At 39.1% G+C, this 19,510-nt stretch overlaps 1 protein-coding gene across 1 annotated transcript in view; it reads right to left on the bottom strand.

Moving 5' to 3' along the window:
- lmf2a (lipase maturation factor 2a) overlaps positions 1-18,139 on the bottom strand; it is a 30,378-nt gene extending 12,239 nt beyond the window's left edge. The window contains exons 1-7 of the mRNA XM_088924225.1: positions 17,936-18,139; positions 12,344-12,597; positions 11,129-11,157; positions 8,274-8,467; positions 7,339-7,517; positions 5,100-5,238; positions 4,063-4,197 (exon numbers count right to left, since the gene is read on the bottom strand). Coding sequence (XP_088780351.1) covers positions 4,063-4,197; positions 5,100-5,238; positions 7,339-7,517; positions 8,274-8,467; positions 11,129-11,157; positions 12,344-12,597; positions 17,936-18,029 — 1,024 coding nt within the window. The 5' untranslated portion in view covers positions 18,030-18,139. The remainder of the gene's footprint in view (positions 1-4,062; positions 4,198-5,099; positions 5,239-7,338; positions 7,518-8,273; positions 8,468-11,128; positions 11,158-12,343; positions 12,598-17,935) is intronic.
- Between the last annotated feature and the right edge of the window lie 1,371 nt (positions 18,140-19,510).

Raw genomic sequence — 19,510 nt, 5'->3', positions numbered from 1 at the left:
GGACAGACTGTTAGACAAGAGGAAAAGACCGCCTCCTCCTACGAAGCATTTCGTTGATCCGATCACGAATTCTTTTCCAGTCGTACGCAGCAAGGGTTGAGAATCTCCGATTCACCATCGTACTAATGGTTTCCCGGAGATTGCAAGGCAAGGCACTTTTGCCTCTGGACCCATCGAAATTTACAGACGTGGTCCACCCCCAGTAAATTTCAAAAGTCACAAGATTTCGAAACACGAGGGCGGCGTAGCGGTCGGCTCTTGCTTTCCCGTCTATGCCGATGCACTGCAAGTACAACCCCCCCTCCATCTCCTGGGTGATGGGTAGCAGTTGGACATCTGGGAGAATTATTCGTCCCACTGGCATCTGTGAATTCCGCTGTGCTTCCTGGGGGGAGATAGCCGGCGGGGACAGCATCAACAGAGTCCTGCGCGGTGGTGAACTGAGAGGCCGGGATGGAGTTTTTTAATTTGTTAGACAAATTTCCTCTTGTCTAACAGTCTGTCCACAAACAAAACATTCCTGTTAGACAAGAGGAATTGAAAAAAAAACAATGTTGTCAATGAAAACCGGTGTGTGTGTCTCTCCCTGCTGGATGTCCCTCTCACAAACTGCTGAATGAATAAAATAATTTTATTGAAAACGAGTTTGCGATTGTCTGGTCTTTAAATTCTGGAGATACGCGATTCCATATTATATTCCCTTTTAATCAAATTCTAAAAGTATGCTTGTTGACTCCGGTATCGCGTTAGTTAAAGACTTCGATGCTTAAAATGTTTAGGGAGAAATAATTTAATTTTGAAAGCCACTGAGACATCAGGTACTACTGTTGTATTTATGAAAAAGAAACAAAACAAAAAACATACTAACAACTGTGCCATCCTACTCCTTAGTTAATACATTTTATTATTCATAAACAGTTAACATTGTTAAAAAATAATGTAATGCAAAATATTTTGAATTATATTTAACCCTATTTTTTCTTTAGTTTTGTATTTAACTTATTATATGATAGTCAGACTTAATGTATATTTGAACAATGAAAATATATTTTTACAAGATTTTACATTAAGCACTTAAAATTAATATGGTTAATAATAGTAAACTGTAACATGCTGTAACAAGATCGGTTAAACTGCGAAGAAAATGCTTTCAGAGAAAATGTTTCAGGTGTGAAGAACATAGATCTCCAATGCAATTTCAACCAAACCTGTTCCCACACACCCTGCCCCCACTACCATTAGAATATACACAAACATTTTAGCGTTTCATTCTGAGCAGAAGACCCTCACACCTGAAGAGTGCTGGCTGTGACGAATTAAACCGGTTTTTCTGGTTTCAATCACAGACCATGTGACATGGGACTCAGTAAACTAACAGCGCCACTGGATTTGATAATACCTAACCAAAATCCGCAATATGGAAACAGAACCTGTGTGATTGTTGATAGATGATGTACTCGTAACATTTTTTCAAGACGAACTACAACATTTAAAAAATGACTTGTATGTACTTGATATCTCTAATCAATCCATGGCTCCCAGCACAAAATGAAAGTAAAACGCATACCGTTTCGCGCTTCTTATTAGTTGCTCAAAAGTAATTTGACCGTATGAAATGCATAATATAAACCTAGAAACATATACGTGAGCAGTACTTAAGCACTGTAGTATCGGTGTTAAGACATACCTCTCAAATACTGTAAATCAAGTTAAAAATCTCAAGACCGATTCTGGTCGTAATGAAACCATGTTTCATGTATGTTTTCTTTTTCATCTTGAAATAACTCATTTCTAAATACCTTTTTCACTGTTAACATCTTGCAGCAACTTTGCGACAAAATATACACTCTGACAGTTCATCCTGCTACCAACATTAAATAAAACAAATCTTAAGATTTCTATATTTATGTCTTTATTTAGTGGTTTCATTAGTGACAAAGGCTAAACTTTCTTGGAAAAATGTATTTTATGTGTTGCAGAAAAAACTGACTTGCTTTAACAAAATATGTTTACAAATCCTTTCACCTGGCATTTTCGTAGTTAGAAATTATGGAACGCTCTGTTAAAAGCAAGGGAGTTTTTATGTCCGTTGCAGTTCTTTTGCAACATGAATATAATTATATCGTTATTAATTTCTTGAGATACGCGATTCCATATTATATTCCCTTTTAATCAAATTCTAAAAGTATGCTTGTTGACTCCGGTATCACGTTAGTTAAAGACTTCGAAGCTTACAATGTTTAGGGAGAAATGGAATACTGGTGTGTATTTTTTTCTTTAAAGTACCGAGACCAGCCATATACTGTATGTTTATGTTAAGATTTCCCTTCAGTGGTAAAATTAGATATGAATATTCAATACTTAAACGGGCACAGTTAAGACATTAAATATACATATACATATTGTATACAGTACAGTTTGCATACGGTAATATGTTTATGTTACGTGATTAAAAAATAAATAAATAAAACTGGAAGGTCCAGCACCAGCTGGATTTGAACACACAACCTGCCAGTTGGTAGTCACGCACCTAGACCAGTAGGCTACAAGACAGCTCGCATGAACAAGCAGGCGAAACAGCCCTACACAGCCCTGCCGCAGTACACGGATATAATCATACCGTTATTAATTTCTTGAGATACGCGATTCCATATTATATTCCCTTTTAATCAAATTCTAAAAGTATGCTTGTTGACTCCGGTATCACATTAGTTAAAGACTTCGAAGCTTACAATGTTTAGGGAGAAATGGAATACCGGTGTGTATTTTTCCTTGTGATATTTTAAGCTCTAGTTGAATGATAGGTGTCGCATTTTAAATCATTTTCGTAGCTAGAAATTATGAAACGCCCTGTTAAAAGCAAGGAAGTTTTTATGCCCGTTGAAGTAAAACAAAATGCCTGACAAAGTATGGCTTGGACAGATTCCAAGTGCTTGTACAAATGTGCTAAAGAAATTATACTTTGAGTATACAGCTTGTCCAAAGTCATCCATTATTAATACTATTAGTAATATCTTCAGTAAAGGCTTTGATATTTCTGATAAAGGTAGGTTGTGTACTTTTGTCCAACTGAGCAATCTTGCTTTCATAAAATATACCAACATTTTAATGACTGATGATTAACATGCTGTAATACAAAGTTCAAAATTAAAGGCTCAAATGCTGTACATGAGAGGTTAAGCTCCCCCTGGTGGTTTTACAAGGCGACGCCGGATAGTTAACCACGTGACACCACGTTAACTGCGTCATACCGCGTGATACTGTGACACGCCCACCGGGGTATGCCGCGAAATACCTCACGCATTTTGAATGGCTGCATCTGTACGTATTCTTAGAAAAGGATAAAACATTATCAAGTTTATATACTGTACTTCAAAAAAAGGTATAACGGTAGAACAAGCATGTTAAAACCATAACCCACAGTAAGTCACCAAGTTAAAGACTTTGATGCATAAAATATTTATGAAGAAGGTGGAATACTGTTGTGTACTTTTTTATATTTGGCTACCACTACCATCTACTGTGTGTAGAATATACCTTATTCTTAATATAAAATATACCTTCTTTTTAATTAGTTTAATATTTAACAGGCTATAATACACAGTTTAAAATTAATAAAAGTCTGAACAGTATACATCTTAAATTTTATAATTGGGAATTAAAGACTGTTCTTCAGCATTGACCGGAATTCGAAACCAGGCATTTCTGGTGACAGCCTAAATGCTCCACATGCCACGTAAATCTTTCACTGCTCCACCTAGCAAAGTAGTGCAGTCACACAACTGAGTATTTCTAAAAAGCTGCAGTACCCTGCAGACACTGAACTGCAAACTACTGCAGTGTCCCCCATACATTCTGAATGGCTGGATCTGTAATTATTGCCTGGTAAAAAAAAATATGATGTTTGGATCACAATCTCAAAAATTGTTTTTTAAATTGAAGCAGAAAACTTCTGGAGAAAAATTTAAACCAACAAAAATGATATGGCCCTACGATTGGAAGCATTTGTTTCATCATGATAAAGCTACTTAAAAGGCAGATAACAACCCAGACAATCCTTACCCATCTTTGACGATACACTTTTCTGCTCCCAGTTGATCTGAATTTCAAAATACACCACAGTCCAGTATATAATCAATACGTAGGCAGCTAATTCAATTAGAAGTGCTCCCCAATAGAACAGTGTTTGCATCCAGGCTGTAAAAAGTACAAAAAAAAACACAAAAGTGTAGTGTTTGGCTTACAAGATTCACAGGCATCATAACAATTTGAAAACTTCTCTTTCAGTCAAAATTCATCCTTGTACTATGAACGCATATATACAGTGAAGGGGGAAAACCCGCAAAGCATTTAGTACTTGTTTTGGAATGGTACTTCATCCAGTAACACAAGGGGGCAGATCGACTGCCTGAGAGGGTGACAGAACCTAGTAGGTTGGTTGTCCTTTCAAACTATCCACAGACTAACACCTAATTCAATTGCTTCAAGTTTAAGCAAATAATCTGTTCTATTTCAAAATACAATAATTGTACAAATCAAACATAAGGAACAAAGGCAAGTGCTAATGAAACAGTACATCCATCCATCCATCCATCCATCCAGCTTGATCCCTTTCAAACAAGCAACTGGTGCAAAGCAGGATACCAGGCCATTACAGGGCAGACAAAAACACAGACACGCACACTAGGGCCAATTTTCCCAGAGGACAATTAACCTACCAGGTTAGGTCTTTTGAGTATGGGAGGAAACCACAGCACCCAGAGCAAACCCGCACAAACACAGGGAGAAGATGAAAACTCCCCGCAGATAGTACCCCTGGCCCAGAAATGAACCCATGAGTGAACCCAGTACTGTGAGGCAGCAATGCTAACCACTGCACCATTAGGATGCCCAGAAACAGTAGTTAATGATAAATACTTGAAATCCAAATGAACAAAACAAACAAACATCTGACTCTGACACTTTCCTACAGCCCTGAAAATAATGCATTATGTAGACCAGACCACATTTGAATACTTTTCACTGCTTGTAAAATCTTGACAGGTTATCTAATTTCTTTCCACTTTTAAACACACACAGATAAGAATAAAACTGCTCACATTTGTACTTCTTCTTTTTGCCATGTCCACACCATGAGTTAACTTGGTCATCATCCAGCAAGGAAAAACACAGGACAATGGTGAGGAGGTTGAAAAAGTTGTAGTTTCCGGTTAGTATTATCAACACCTGAAGAAGAACCTACAAAATCGACCAAAAACCCAAAGTAAGTGCAAAAGAGAGGAGAAATATTTTCCTGAAGAACTTGCTTTGTTGGACCCTTTATTTATCCAGTCTCTACAGTAGAGCTGTACAGTGTGTAGCGAGCAAGCAGTGAGCTATAGTTAACATACCCTTTATGCTCAACCTCTTCATCAATTGTGACTCTGAAAAAAGTCTATTTTATCCAGTCTGACTGCCACCTCCAACGTTGCTCGATCCTTTGTTTGAATGTTATCAATTTTTATGCTTTAGTGACATAGGTAACATAGTATGACTAGTATGACGATGACCAGTGGCTAACTTTAAAATTTGTCACTGGCTTCCATTTTGTTTTGCCATTTTTTTCTTCATAACTTATATTTAAATTATTTCACTACCACAGTCAATATATTTCCCACAGACTTCTGCGCTGTCGCTGCTTTAAGTACTTTCAACTAGTTTAACAAGTTTTAATTACATTTTATATCCACCTTTTTTGTTTGGTGTAATTTTTATATACGGTGCCCTCCAAAAGTAGGGACAAGAACCTAAAATTGGCATGTCTGCGTTGTATACGCAAGAAATTGAAATTCACATAAAACAAATTATTCCAGAGTCAGAGTTCAGAAGGTCGCCTTTTATTTTTAGGACAATTGTGCAAACACAATTAATCATTTTTCAACCAAAGCACATGTTGTGTACATTCCCCCAAAACTAAGGTGACCTTAAGAAGTATTGTGACACAAAAAAAGTGAAAAGGTCAGTATCTTGTTGAAATTCCTTTGCTCGCAATACCTGCATTGAGCCTCCCTCCCATTGACATCACCAGACCCTTTGTTTCTTCACTTGAGATGCTTTGCCAGGCTTGAACTGCAGCCTCTTTAAGTTGTTGCTCATCTCATTTTGAACAAATGAAAGGCACTCTAAATTAGTTTCAGATCTGGTGATTGACTTGGCCAGTTTAAAATGTTCCACTTTTTCTGTCTGATGTGTTAAGTGTACAGTATGTTTCGGGTCATTGTCGTGCTGCATAACAAACTGCCGCCCAATAAGTCTAGTGCCATTTTTTTCTTACATTTGCAGACAGGATCTGTATATCTCTGAATTCATCCTACTGCTGCCATCTTCAGTTAAGTCATCAATAAAGACCAGAGAGCCCCTTCTGGAAGCAGACAGATATGCCCAAGCCATGATTCTCCCTCCACCATGCTTTACTGAAGAAGTGGTATGCTTATGGTCATTGGCTGTTCCTGTTTTTCTGCACACTTTAGCCTGTCCATCATTCTATAGATGTTCATTTTGGTCTCGTGTGTCCATAAAACCTTGTTCCAGAACTCCTGTGGCTCATCTCGCGTGTATTTTTATGCCAGTTCTAATCAAGCCCTTTTATTCTTTCTGCTGATGAGGCGCTTCCACCTTGCAATACAGCCTCTGAATTTTTCTTGAAGTCTTCCATGGATTGTGGTCCTCAAGATTTGCATCCCCATACTCTGGAGATTATTTCCAATTTCACTATAAATCATAATAGCAATTTTGGGGGGTTTTCTTTACACTGAAGAAATAAAAGGTTAATTTTTGCTATAGCTTAGTACCGCTGCATCTAACTTTTACATAGTTGGCTTTGCGCCCAGAATATAAAAACAGAACATGTCTTTGTCAATAAGCCAAGTGACATGACTTAAGTTATAAGATGCTTGTTTGGCATATATACGATAACCTTTCATTCAGAAACTTGTACAGGGAAGTTCTGCTTTTATCTGTACATTTGAGCAGCTTTTGACACATATCACCAGGCAGGTTCATTGAGACACAGCTATAGTATATGGGTGGTGCGCTAAACAGCTTGCTTCACTAAACTTCGCATAAACTTTATGTAATGTATATCCAAATATAGCCCCATATGGGGAGTGTCACTACAGCTTGTTTTTAAAGGCACTATATAAAACAATGTTTACTGAAATAACCTCACAACATCAAAATTAACTAAACGAGATTTATAAGAGATCCTGAAGAAAGGTTTTTCCAGAGGGTTTCTGAGGTCCCTCTACAGACGGTACATTTCCAAGCACTGTTACGGAGACAGGGAGGCGTATTACATACCTGAAAGTAAAATGCACCCAGTCTCAGGCTCCTGATGGGTGCGAAGAAGAGTAGCGCGATGGCTATCTCAATGACATACGTGCCAACAACACTCAGCTTCTGAAACCACACTGGAAACTGATGGGCATACCAAGCAAGAGGTGTAGGGATGCATTGGGTTTCATAATGGTACGTTAGAGCTGCAAAACACAAGATTCTTCATTAGCTGTGGAGAGAGGCAACTGAAAAAGAAAATCTACCTGAAATCAATTCAGTCCACTTGCCATTTGAGCAACTGGGCAGTGGGACCTCATTTCAGCTAACTACAAACCCCGATCTGCACTGACAAAACACATCAAGTCTTCACCTACAGAACTGGAACCACCAATGTAGAATGTCAAGTTATTTCACCTGCCATCAGGTTTTTATCATGTTCATAAGACCTGACAGACTAGCGTTACCTCAGGTCATGTCTGGATGTTGCTGTTTTCCTCCAAGTGAAAACTCTAAAGTACTGCTATATAGCCTTAGCTTTTCCATCAATAAAAAATAGAAAAAAAAAGTATGAAGGCCTTCTCCCTGCTCTTGTCTCATTCTCAAGAGTCATGAACTCTTCTCCTCCATCAGCTTCTCCTTATTTGACATTCACAGGCAGAATTGATTTCATAATATCTGCTATGTCAGTGTCTTTGTAAGGTACAGCCATATATCCATTCTAGTGACAGAGCAAATACAGTAAGAAAAAAACTGTCATTCAGCTTTTCATTAAAAAGACAGGGATTCTTCTGCAGAAAAGGGATGAAACTCATATGCGTTGCATTGTGCTCTGTGCATGAAAATGAGAAGTGTAACAAGGATCATCGCCTGTGTCCTGGGCTTAAGACATTTTAGTAAGCATGAATTCACAAGATGCAGTGCTTAACAGCTAAAGATGTTACAAAGGTAAACTATGGCACCTGTGAGGCCCCACCAAGTTGGGCATCGACTTGTCAGTTTGACGACTCCAGAGGCAAACATGAGGCGGAAGAGAAGCCAGCGGGTCAGCCAGAACGTGATGCTGTCATGGTACTTCAAGGATGCCCTTGATCTGAAGAGGTTCAAAGGAGCTATAAGGACAGTAAGGAACCCCACTTCCAGCAACAAGTTGTCCCTGAAAAAAATGGTACAAACGTGATTAAATACAATTTTCAGAAAACCCAGGAAGACAATGGTTTATTTCAGCTTTTTTTATACAGTATATACACATGTAATCCCCTCCAACTGCACTGTGGCACAAATGTCTATGACTAGATTAATAACCCCAATGAGCCATATTAATGGGTTTACATGATACTTTCCCCCACATGAGGTGTTGCACACAGATTAAAAGTTCTGGCATTATTTAAATTAAATAACCATTAATGACTGATCATGATGAACTTACGTTGGCTGCTGCTGCGTGAGCACTAAATTATTTGTATAAATCATTCAGGCAATGGCATTCCTTATGAAAATTAAAACAAAAACACAAACGGAAAGAAACCCTTATGCTTTGCTTATCACGTGAACAATGCTTTTGTGTCATCAGTACATTGGAGCAACACCTCAGGTGGGCTTGCTGACAGTGGAGCCAAATCCTCTAAAGGTGCAAATCCAGATTTTGTGCAGACGTCAGGGAGTTAGGCACAGATACGCGGAGCATTAGACTAATTGCTGGATTATTGATAGGAAGGCATGGTATACATTACAGGAAGCCATTACTGGATTTTAACTTTACTTTAATATTAGGCCTAGTATTTTAAAAATATTCTAATTCATAGACCTTATTATGAAGGGTGGGCTATATATTTTAAATGTACCAGTGTTGATGGATATATTATCCAGAGATCAGTTAGGAGCTTACTGCAGCCTGGGAAACCAGCTTGTTAGAAAGGTCTTGACTAGGCTCCAGGATTAGGTGAAGTTTCATTATGTGAATTCTGTATTGTTTCTGACTTATTATTAGAAGGTTTTTTGTTTTTTTACTGTGGGATGAAGCAAGGGGGCAGAGCAAGCTCGTTAACAGGTGAAAACGGAAGGGAGTTGCGTATTGTCAGTTAAAACTCTCTTACAGGATAACTACTACTTGCAGAACAAATTGACAGGTAGGGTGGCAGGATTTATTATGATACCATACAGCAGTGCTAAATACCCTAAAGAGAAAAGACTGCTGAATGAACAGAACAGTCTGAACACATAAATGGCGGACAGACTAATACGGTTGCTGAGACAAGGAAGAACAGTCAAGCCACTTTTTAACTGCATGGCAGGTCTGTCATGGTGACACAGGCCTGAAGATGGGGAGGCCCACGTACGATGGCCTGGCCAGGAATGTTTGATTACTACAGAACTCTCCTCGTGGCAACCTGACTGCATGGTGCAACATGGATCCAAGTGCTGGGAGCTCAGCTGCTGCTCCTCTTTTGGGTTCCTGCCAATGAGCAACATTCCCCCTGAAAGACCTTACTCACGAATTGAGAATACAATCTCACTTAGGCCATGAGTGCCCTATTCAACAGCTCTGAACACCAAGGAACATGTGTTGGATGAGCCGGGACAAAGCATGGCAGGCTCCATGAAGTAACAGGACAAAACCCCACAGAAAAGCAACAGCAAACTGGTGCAAAGCAAGTGCCACAGCTGTACAGACTGTAATCTGTCCAATGGTGGCCACCCACGCACATCAGGAGAAGCTCACAGCGGACATTTACAACCTTGTTGTGGACAACTGTTAACCAGTATAATGAATCAATGTGATGTCTGTAAAATGTCAGAGTAACTGCTTCTTAATAATTAGCATTATTAACATTTGTTCTTGACTGGGTGCATAGTCACTGGCTTCTTTAAAGAGGGTTTATGTGTAGACTAGATACACGGTCTTAACATGGTTTAAAGTTCACAAAATCAAGGAATTTATTAACCTTTGGAAGTAATGAAATCCACCAGGCAGAAAAGAACATCCTGTTGCAGTTTATCTGATGCCATTTTAGAACAGAAGGGACATTTCATTGCCTAGAGCTAGATAAAATCACTTCCAAGTATTGAAAGCGTAGGTTACCAAAAGAAAATTCAAAAACCTTTCAGGACTCAAGCCACAATTTAGAACTCAATACATTTCAGGAATAATCCAACTTCAGTCAAGCTTGACTTGAACAAACATACCACCTTTGAGCTGAATAATGGACATGTAATACCTAGGCAGTATAAAAAGAACACAGGGCCAAAAAGAAGAAAAACTGCTTATTAGTAGTCACTAGCTGTGACTACTGAAAGATTACTTTTTTTACATTTTCATACCATCTTTTCTTGTTGGCATAAAATAAAGCACCACTGTCTTGTGTTTGACAGGCACTGCACTGGAAAGAGGTGTTTCCATAGCCTTTCTACACCAAACAGGTATGAGAATACAGAGGACAGCACAGACAGATACAGTTTCAAATCTCCAGGCACAATCTTCAGGTTCTGAAGGACAGGAGCAGTCAACTGTTGAAATACATTTGTGGTCTGCAATTGAACTGGCAGCTGAGAGATAGAAGAGATGCCAACTACCAACTTGCAAATATAGTCTACGCTAAATTGTACCAGGAAAGTTAAAGTAAAATGAACAATCTTTTCCTGGAGACTTATCTGCAGTGCTTCCAGATAATGTCATAATGTACTTTGACATTTTAGCACTAATTTTAAGTTTTACATTTTGATTTTTTTTTCCTTTGAAACAGCACTGTTGTTCAATTCAGATTGACCTCTCTTGAACTAACTGAGACTTCGTGTGTTATTTTTAAAAATCACTTACCACTGAAAATAGAGAAAGACTTGTCCAACCTAAAAGACAAATAGATGCCAATGAGAAGACAAGAAAAATCAAGCAAACCTACTAAAATGTACGTTATTAGCATTCAAATATAAAGCACAATAATCTTAATTGTGATTTAACATTCAATATAATTAAGGTGAACATTTAATCATGTCATGGTGCAAAAGGACCTATTGAAATGCAATCCCAGATCAAACCAATTATGAGTATTTGCATTTGTAAAATACAATCCATTAGCTATTTAAGCATATGTATTTCTAAAATACAGGAAATAGATAATTTAATGTTCTCTGTGATAAGGGCTCATCTTATTTTCAAACCCATTTTGGCAATACTTGTTTGATTCTTTGAAGGCAGACTTTCCCCTCTACTCAGTGTTTTAGCTTGTGTTTTTCCAGACAAGTCAAGACCAGCTTAGTGCACTTTGTATCCTTATACACAGAAAATATTTCCGGTGTCGTCTTATATGTAATTCATTTGCACAGCTTTCCTCCTTTAAGGGTGATGATGGCATTCAGATCAAAATCACTGGGGTGATTTTGCAGAGAAAATGAAAATAATTTCAATGCAGGGCACTCTGGGTATATATAAAACTAAATGTGAAAATTCTCTATGATACACAGCTTTACAGCATAGTATCAGGAAATATATGCTTTGAAATCTGTCAATTGACAGCCTTCTCACACAGTGCTGTTAAACTGTATCATTTTAAACATGGGCCAGCCACCAAATGGGCACACAAATAGTAGAAGTCATGGTTTATTTATACCATAATTGTGCATATGCCTGCTTATAACAAGCTATTTTTTATTAATTGGATCATTAAATTGAATAATGTGATTTTGCCTTCACAGTAAATGTCAAACGTGTTACTGGTTAGCCTAGGAAGATAAGATTTCCTTCCCCCCAACAAGCTTTCTAAAGCTTTTTTTTATGGGGGAAAATAATTGGAGAATTCCAATGCTTCCGTAAAATCAAGATAATCTGAGCAGAAGGTATATCTAAATATTCACCAAAAAACATCACCTTCAAGCTTTCAGTAGCTTACACAAATCTACAGCGCAGCTTTCCAACAGGTCCTTGCTGACATGCCCCTTATCTAATCTCTCTTGAGCTGGACCAGCCCTGTTTTTTATTTCTAGCAGCTAGGTGACAAGAAACCTTAAAAGGTTATACTAGTTTTGAGTTACATACCTGGTAGAGAGAGAGGTAAAGGGCCCATAGGCAAAAGAATATTAGGCTGTCCCTCAGTGGCTCCAACACCATTGCGCCAAAGGCTAGCAGGGTCCCCAACAGGCATATCAACTCCATTCCCTGCTGGGTGTCCAGGCCTAGTCGAGGACCCAGCCACAGCAAGGTGGGCGAGTCTCGGAGCTGCTCCAGTAGAGACTTCCCAGTGTATCGCATCTGCCACCGTGCGGGCAGGATACCATCGTTTCCATAGAGACCTAGCGAGAGGAAGAGAGGGAGCCGAGATTTAGGATTCCAAGTCACTGTCTGTTGCAGCTCCAAATGGATGCCGGTGGCTTCCTTTTGCAAAATGCACAAAAGGAATGAGCATGATGCACCCTGGACAGTCCATCACAGGACAGACACACACATTTACACCAGGGTCAATTTTCCCAAAAGCCAATTAAGCTACCAGTATGTTTTTGGACTGTGAAAGAAACATCTATGATGTATCTACACAGTGACTGTTTCAGAATAGCACTGTTTCCAAATATTTTAAATACTAGCATCTCAAACAGCTTTGAATTCCGGTTTGACTACAGGTGCAGGAATGTTAGGCCGTGCTGGTAAACACTAGATCTGTGCAGTTTTATGTTGTGGGTGAGAAGAGGATTGTGTGCAACTGGGCAGAAATGTAACCACTGTTGGAAGCGTGGTATGTATGGTATTTATACATTAGAGTACTACATTATCCCTTTCCTGAAGTGAAACAAACAAGAAAACCCCTGTTGTCAGAGATTCAACCAGGGCTACGGCCAGAAAAGGCCATTTCAGAAGAAATCTTAGAAAGTTTCCTTAGGACAAGCATTCATCCAATATTAACTATGCACTCAAATCCAGCCCCCTTTAATTCACGTTAAGAATTAATTCACATTAATTCTGGGTGCAGGCCAAACACAACTATATAAAATTCATTATAAAATTATATTAACTATATATAAACACAACTATATTATATTCATAATAAAATTCAACTAAAGCTCTACAACTGAGTGTTACATTAACGTTCTTTGATGCATCAATGTTGTTGAGCTTAATGATGAATCAGCTTCTGCACGCCAGTCAAGTGAGTTACAGATTTTATTAAGCATTTTTTTCCCCCCCACAAACAAAATCATAGCTGCTGTCAGCACTTGCTCTGTAAGCAAGCGATTCCAAGAAACGGCAGCTGCGTTCTCAGTCAGACATGCCTATACTGGACGCATGCTGGAAAGCAGCAGACTGTACACTGCAAGACTTGCTCATTTCTATCATAAAACCAGTACAGTTCAATGCACTGCATGCACTGGAATGTTGTTTCTGTTGGCCATATAAACCAATCTTGTAATATCTAATGCAGATGCATGCTATAAAAATGCAAAACATCACAGTTTGATTAAAAAATCATTAAACCCTTATTCACAGTAGGAGAGAGACAGAAGATAATATGGGATATAGATTTAGAAGATTCCAAAAGAACTGTATTGAGCTGTAATGTTAACATTAAAGCTAGTGTTGCAAAACTCTTTGCAACACAAACTGCCACTTGTGGATTCATTTAATATTAAAAGATCAAATTAAAATGAATTATTTTTTCTTATGATCTTGTAAACAAGTCCTCCTAATCATCCTTTAATATATATATATTAATCTAATCTTTGATACTGGCAGAATAATGGTTTTAGGTTTAGAAAAATGACACGGTACAGTTGTAAACTGGCAACATTCCTTCAGAAAAGGCTGCCAAGGTATTTCAGCAAAGCACATTTCATACTCCTGCAAATCAGCTGTTTATAATTTGTGCTTGAAAATGCACTTAAAGAAAAATCGAGACATTCTGGCGTTCGGTTAAGACAGTGTGAGGTAGACATTTTGCATAATAAGTTTCTCAAGTACAGGATCTGATATTTCACAGACGTGGCTCTCAGCCTAGCCCTGCTGGCTTGGACAGCTGGCAAGAATATGACAAAGAGCCTCTTTGCCACAGATTAGACCAGCAGCTCTCAGGACTCTTGTTTTAGGTGAAGGGTCAGGAGAAACTCATCCGTTTAATCAATGCAGAAAACAGATGACCAGCATTAGCATTTTAAACACTGGTGAATCCATAAGTACACAGAACTGTGCTGATAGGCAAGTCAAGAGCACCAGTGATGCAGATTTGGTGACTGGTCAAAAAGACAGTGTTACACACAGTTAATGCTCCATAATGAAGAGCTCTATGTGCACATCTTCCTGCTACTGGAAGCTGCAATTTGTCTTCCAGTAAATGCAACAGCAACCAAGTCTGATATGTAGTGTGCCATCATACAGTTCTGAGCACAAGACAGGTGAAAACTACAGCCATCCAAGACAGAAAATACAGGAGACTCTTCGGTGAACACTCTGAGTTTGGAATCAAGATTATTCTACCCGTGTTGATAGCAAAGGTTTATAGGAATCATTGAGAGCAGTCCCTTCAGATGTACAAACATATTGTACAATTTACTTGTTTCCTGGTTAATGGGTTTACTTGTTTACCACAGTGACATATATACAAAACAAGGAACCGGGAGTGACTCACAGGAAGCAGCAGCAGCCATGAGCACATTTTTATACAGTGTGAAGCCAGAAGAAAACTCAGACCATACAAAGACCTACACAATAATGTATCATCCAGAAGTCATAGAAAACTTTTTATGAGGTCCTGCACACACATTAAAGGTCTGGTACTAGAGGGACTTCCAAAGCACATATACTACTACATTGCAGTCCAGGGGAAAAAACAGAAGTGGTGGAATTGAGCAGAACTGTGAACAACTGGCAGAGAGGAAAAACTGATTCAATGCAGTGAGGAACCACAGGCAGGCAGCTATTGTGGTGTGCTGAATTACCTAATTGAAAAAGTAATGTGTTACAAATCAGTGCTTGGGACTAAGTGCTGTGTTCCCCAATCCCTGCATAGCAGAGAATATTTAGCTCCAAGAGAATGCCACACTCAACACGTTATAGCATGGTTATGTTATACCTTTAGGTCATTGTTACACCTCTGCTGGTCATTTTCCCTTTCTTGTCCAATTGTGCATGAACTTTCAGCGGTCTAAACTGGTGTCAGCTCTAATGTACAACAATCTACCAATAAAAAAATCAAATCATCTATTTTCTAACCACTTCGTCTAACTCAAGGTCACAGGGGAACCAGAGCCTATCCTTGCAAGGTGAGATGCTAGTCCATTGCAGAGCACACACACACACACTGACAGCACCAGTCCAGAACTGTGCCTAGGCCCCAGAGCCGTGAAGCAGCAATGCTAACCACTGTGCTACCACTCCCCCCAAAAACTTAACCTTACCATATTACTGCACTAAAAAAGGTGCATTTATAGGCTTCTAAATATTTTTAGAATTTCAAGCAGTGGCCCTGTTATGACAGCTTGATGGCTATAGCACTGCTGTCTCACAGCTCTTGGGTCCTTGGTTTGATTCAGGACTGAGGAGGATTTTGTGTGAAGTATGCATGTTCTGCCCCAGGCCTCTGTATTTTTCACTGAGTTCTCCATTTCCTAGATTACCTGGTTTCCCTAAACTGGCCCTGTATGTGTGACCTCCTGTGATGCAGGGTGAAGCCCCGGCCTGCATTTCAAGGTTGGCCTCTGGGTTACTGCAGCTCTTCCCAGGTAAAGAGCGACTTTCTGAATGGATAGCACTGGTACAACTTCAGGCATGTACACTGTTTATCATGTTTCCCTTAAGTAATGAAGGGAAATTCAATATGATCAAACCAGATAAATGTTCCTTATTATACAACCACAACCATCATCTTCAGTTCTTATCATATAGTGCCAGAAAGGTAAACAAAAACACACATTAGAAGGTGCTTTCTCATTATCATGGAATGGGGAAAAAAGGGAAGTGAAAACAATTGAAAAACAGCGAATCCCATGTTGCAAAGAAAATCTTAAAAAGTTCATTTCCGTTTTTAAAGTGATAACTGCTGGCATAAACGTTCAAAAGAGCAGTTCAACAACGCCATGATGTTTGAGACGTTTAAGGCAATTGCATGAACACTGCAAACCCTAAAAGCGTTGGGAAAGCACGTAAATCTTCATATCAAGACAAATCGTCGTGAAACGCCAGCACTACTTAAACTAACGCCGGTTCGGTGAAGCAGAGTTTTTTTTTAAATCAAGCACTGGGACCGCAGAAACGGGCAGATACATTTCTGGAGGAGCAAGGGAATCATTGAAGGCATCAGCTAGCACCAGTGACGGACAACTCAGGTGGAAGGGAAACAAGCGGATCCGGTGGGCCACCAGGACCGGTTCTGGAAATACTGGACCAGTAATCACAGGCCCCGAACCCACAGTGTAACCGTGACCTACTGTAACCCCTGCAGCGCCTCTGGACCACACGCACCGCGTAAGCACTAAGCACCTGAACGAAAGCAATGACATGCAGGTGTAGGTGTATTTTCAGCTGTATCAGTGCTTTACAAACTTGCACCGAAAAGCAACACTAGAAAACTAATACCGAGAATTGAACTCCCATGTTCACACGCATAACCTTCTCGTTAAATCTCAATGCTAAGAGAGTTATAATCGCCAAGTCTGGAATATTACACACTACTGTATATGATCAACATCCAAAAATAGTAAAATTTCAGGCAGATCAGATCTCATTAGACCTCTCAACTGTCCCATATGCTGATGCGCCCCTAAAATGTATTTAAATTGAAATAATTTGCGAGCTTCTAAGCGTTGCACATTCACAAACCCAAAATGCAATGATACCCCCAACTTAAAAAAAAGCAACAATTCAATCTCAAGAGGCAAAAACTAAGAAGTTCTTTATCCGAAGTTTATTTCACGTGACCAAATTTTTAAAACCACGTATTTTTTTTTCAAATTTGCTTATGTAGGCAAGAACTTAAAAAATGGACAGACCAACAAAAATAAGAGCCCTGGACCTGACTGACCATAACGTTCCCAGAAGGAACTGGAAAAAAAACCCGCCACAGTTCATTTCAAAGCACGCCGAGTAATCTGAATTTTCACTGTATCTTATACAGGATTTAAGATTTTGCATACACTTCGGAAGAAACAGAAGCATAAAGGTTTTCAAAAGTTTAAAGCTACAGTAAATCTTAGCAAGACAGTGGATTTTATTCGAATTTTATATTAAACGTCCTTGGTTTTGCATATAACAGAAGTAGCATGCCGCATCATTGTTTTTGCATTGCAAGTCAAAATGTATACAAACTGTTTACACAAGCTGTATAAATGCTAAACTAGTGACTTTTTTTATCATGCATGGGATACCCAAATTAAAAATGCCCGAACAAGGAAACACCCAAGCGGTGAAGGCGGAAACTTCTGCAGTATTGTGGAACAAATGAACTTGACTCCTTGGAGTAAACACTGTATAGATTTAAAATTGTTCGGAAGGCTACTAAAATGAAGTCCCATTCCATTATTGAATGGAAATGACAATCCCATTCAATATCCCGGCTACACGTGCATAAACTACATTTCTGTAATGCATCTACCACGAAAGGTCGTTTGGCTGCAAATAAAAAATAACACTTTTTCAAAAAATGCTTACCTGGTATCTGCACATAAAGCGATGCAAACGCAAACATGTAAATAACAGACATGCTCCAAAGAAACATATGTCTTGGAAGTCTAATTTCCCCCATTTTAGCGTATATGCGTTGCTACTGATAGTTTATCGTTGGAAAAAACAAGCAAAAGACACGTCGCTCGAGTTGCAAGTTCTCCAGCACAGAAAAAAAAAAGCTCTGGCTGTACTGCACATGCGCCTGGTCACCGCTGCGCGATTTTAGCGCGCCTGGAGGTTGTGCTTCCAGGACAAACGAAAGGAGCTCAGATCTGCAGAGGAATGAGTCAATGAGATCGGTAGTTACAGGGGCTGGCTCGCTGACGTTTGAGAATTGAATAACTACAAATACAAGGTTCCTATTGCAGAAAACGTGGTTTTGACGTTACTGATAGGCTTTATTATAAAATTTGAGTTCTGACCTCTAATGTGTAGGTAATGTGTATGAGGAATGCTAGCAATTAATAACATCATTAGAAGTGTAAAATTTAAAATGTCATTCAATACATTAGGTAGACTTCATTTGGTGTATTGTGCTTTGTATGAATCAAAAATATTGCTGCAATAGAGCAGTGGTACATTCTAGAGAGTGCATAAATTCCTGTGTGCTAGCGTTGTTGGAAATAAAAGTTGACTAAGCAGACCAGTTAAAGACATCAATTAGCATTGTAATTAAAGGCCCAGTGCTCATTGGTACTAGTAAGTTGTAACAAAAACTAGGGGGACTCAGGGATCTCTGAGGACCAAGTATACAGTACAGTACCTGCTTTAGGGGCAGCATAAAAGACTAATCTTATTCAGACAGATGGCATGGATTCAGGCACGCAAAAACCCCAAAGACTTGATGAATCCAATCCAGGGATCACTTTAAAGGTTAACCGCATAAGGATCTGGTAACACTATTGGAAATTAACTGCAAGAGCATTGAGGATGTCAAGAAGCAAACATGGAGTCGACTCACAATTCGTGATTGAGTCATTTCCAAAAATCTTGAGCATTTTGAGTCATAGCAGTCACTACTAGCACAATCTGTACCACCATCACAGCATGGTGACACTGACACAGGAATCATTTCTAAAAACACAGTGATACCGAAGCAGTAAGTGACTATTACAGCATGGCGATGTAGAAACAGTGTCAATATCACGCCAGTGTAACAAGCAGTGAGTCATTATTACAGCACTGTGACAGTGACATAGCAAGTCACTATTACAACACTGTAATATTGAATGTGAGTATTACAGCACTGTGACATTAACAAAACATCTCACTATGACAGTACTGTCACCATGACAGCACCACAACACTGAAGTAGTGTGTTACTATAACAGCACTAAGACACTGAAGCAGTGAGTCACTATTACAGCACTAAGACACTGAAGCAGCGAGTCACTATTACAGCACTGTGACACTGAAGCAGTGAGTCACTATTATAGCACTGTGACACTGAAGCAGTGAGTCACTATTACAGCACTGTGACACTGAAGCAGTGAGACACCATTACAGCACTGTGACACTCAAGCAGTGAGTCATTATTACAGCACTGTGATACTGAAGCAA

Source organism: Atractosteus spatula, chromosome 8 (assembly GCF_055471065.1).
Source record: "Atractosteus spatula isolate fAtrSpa1 chromosome 8, fAtrSpa1.hap1, whole genome shotgun sequence".
Lineage (NCBI taxonomy): Eukaryota > Metazoa > Chordata > Actinopteri > Semionotiformes > Lepisosteidae > Atractosteus > Atractosteus spatula.
The sequence above is the reverse complement of the archived record's forward strand: the minus strand, read 5'-3'. Positions and strand labels throughout refer to the sequence as shown.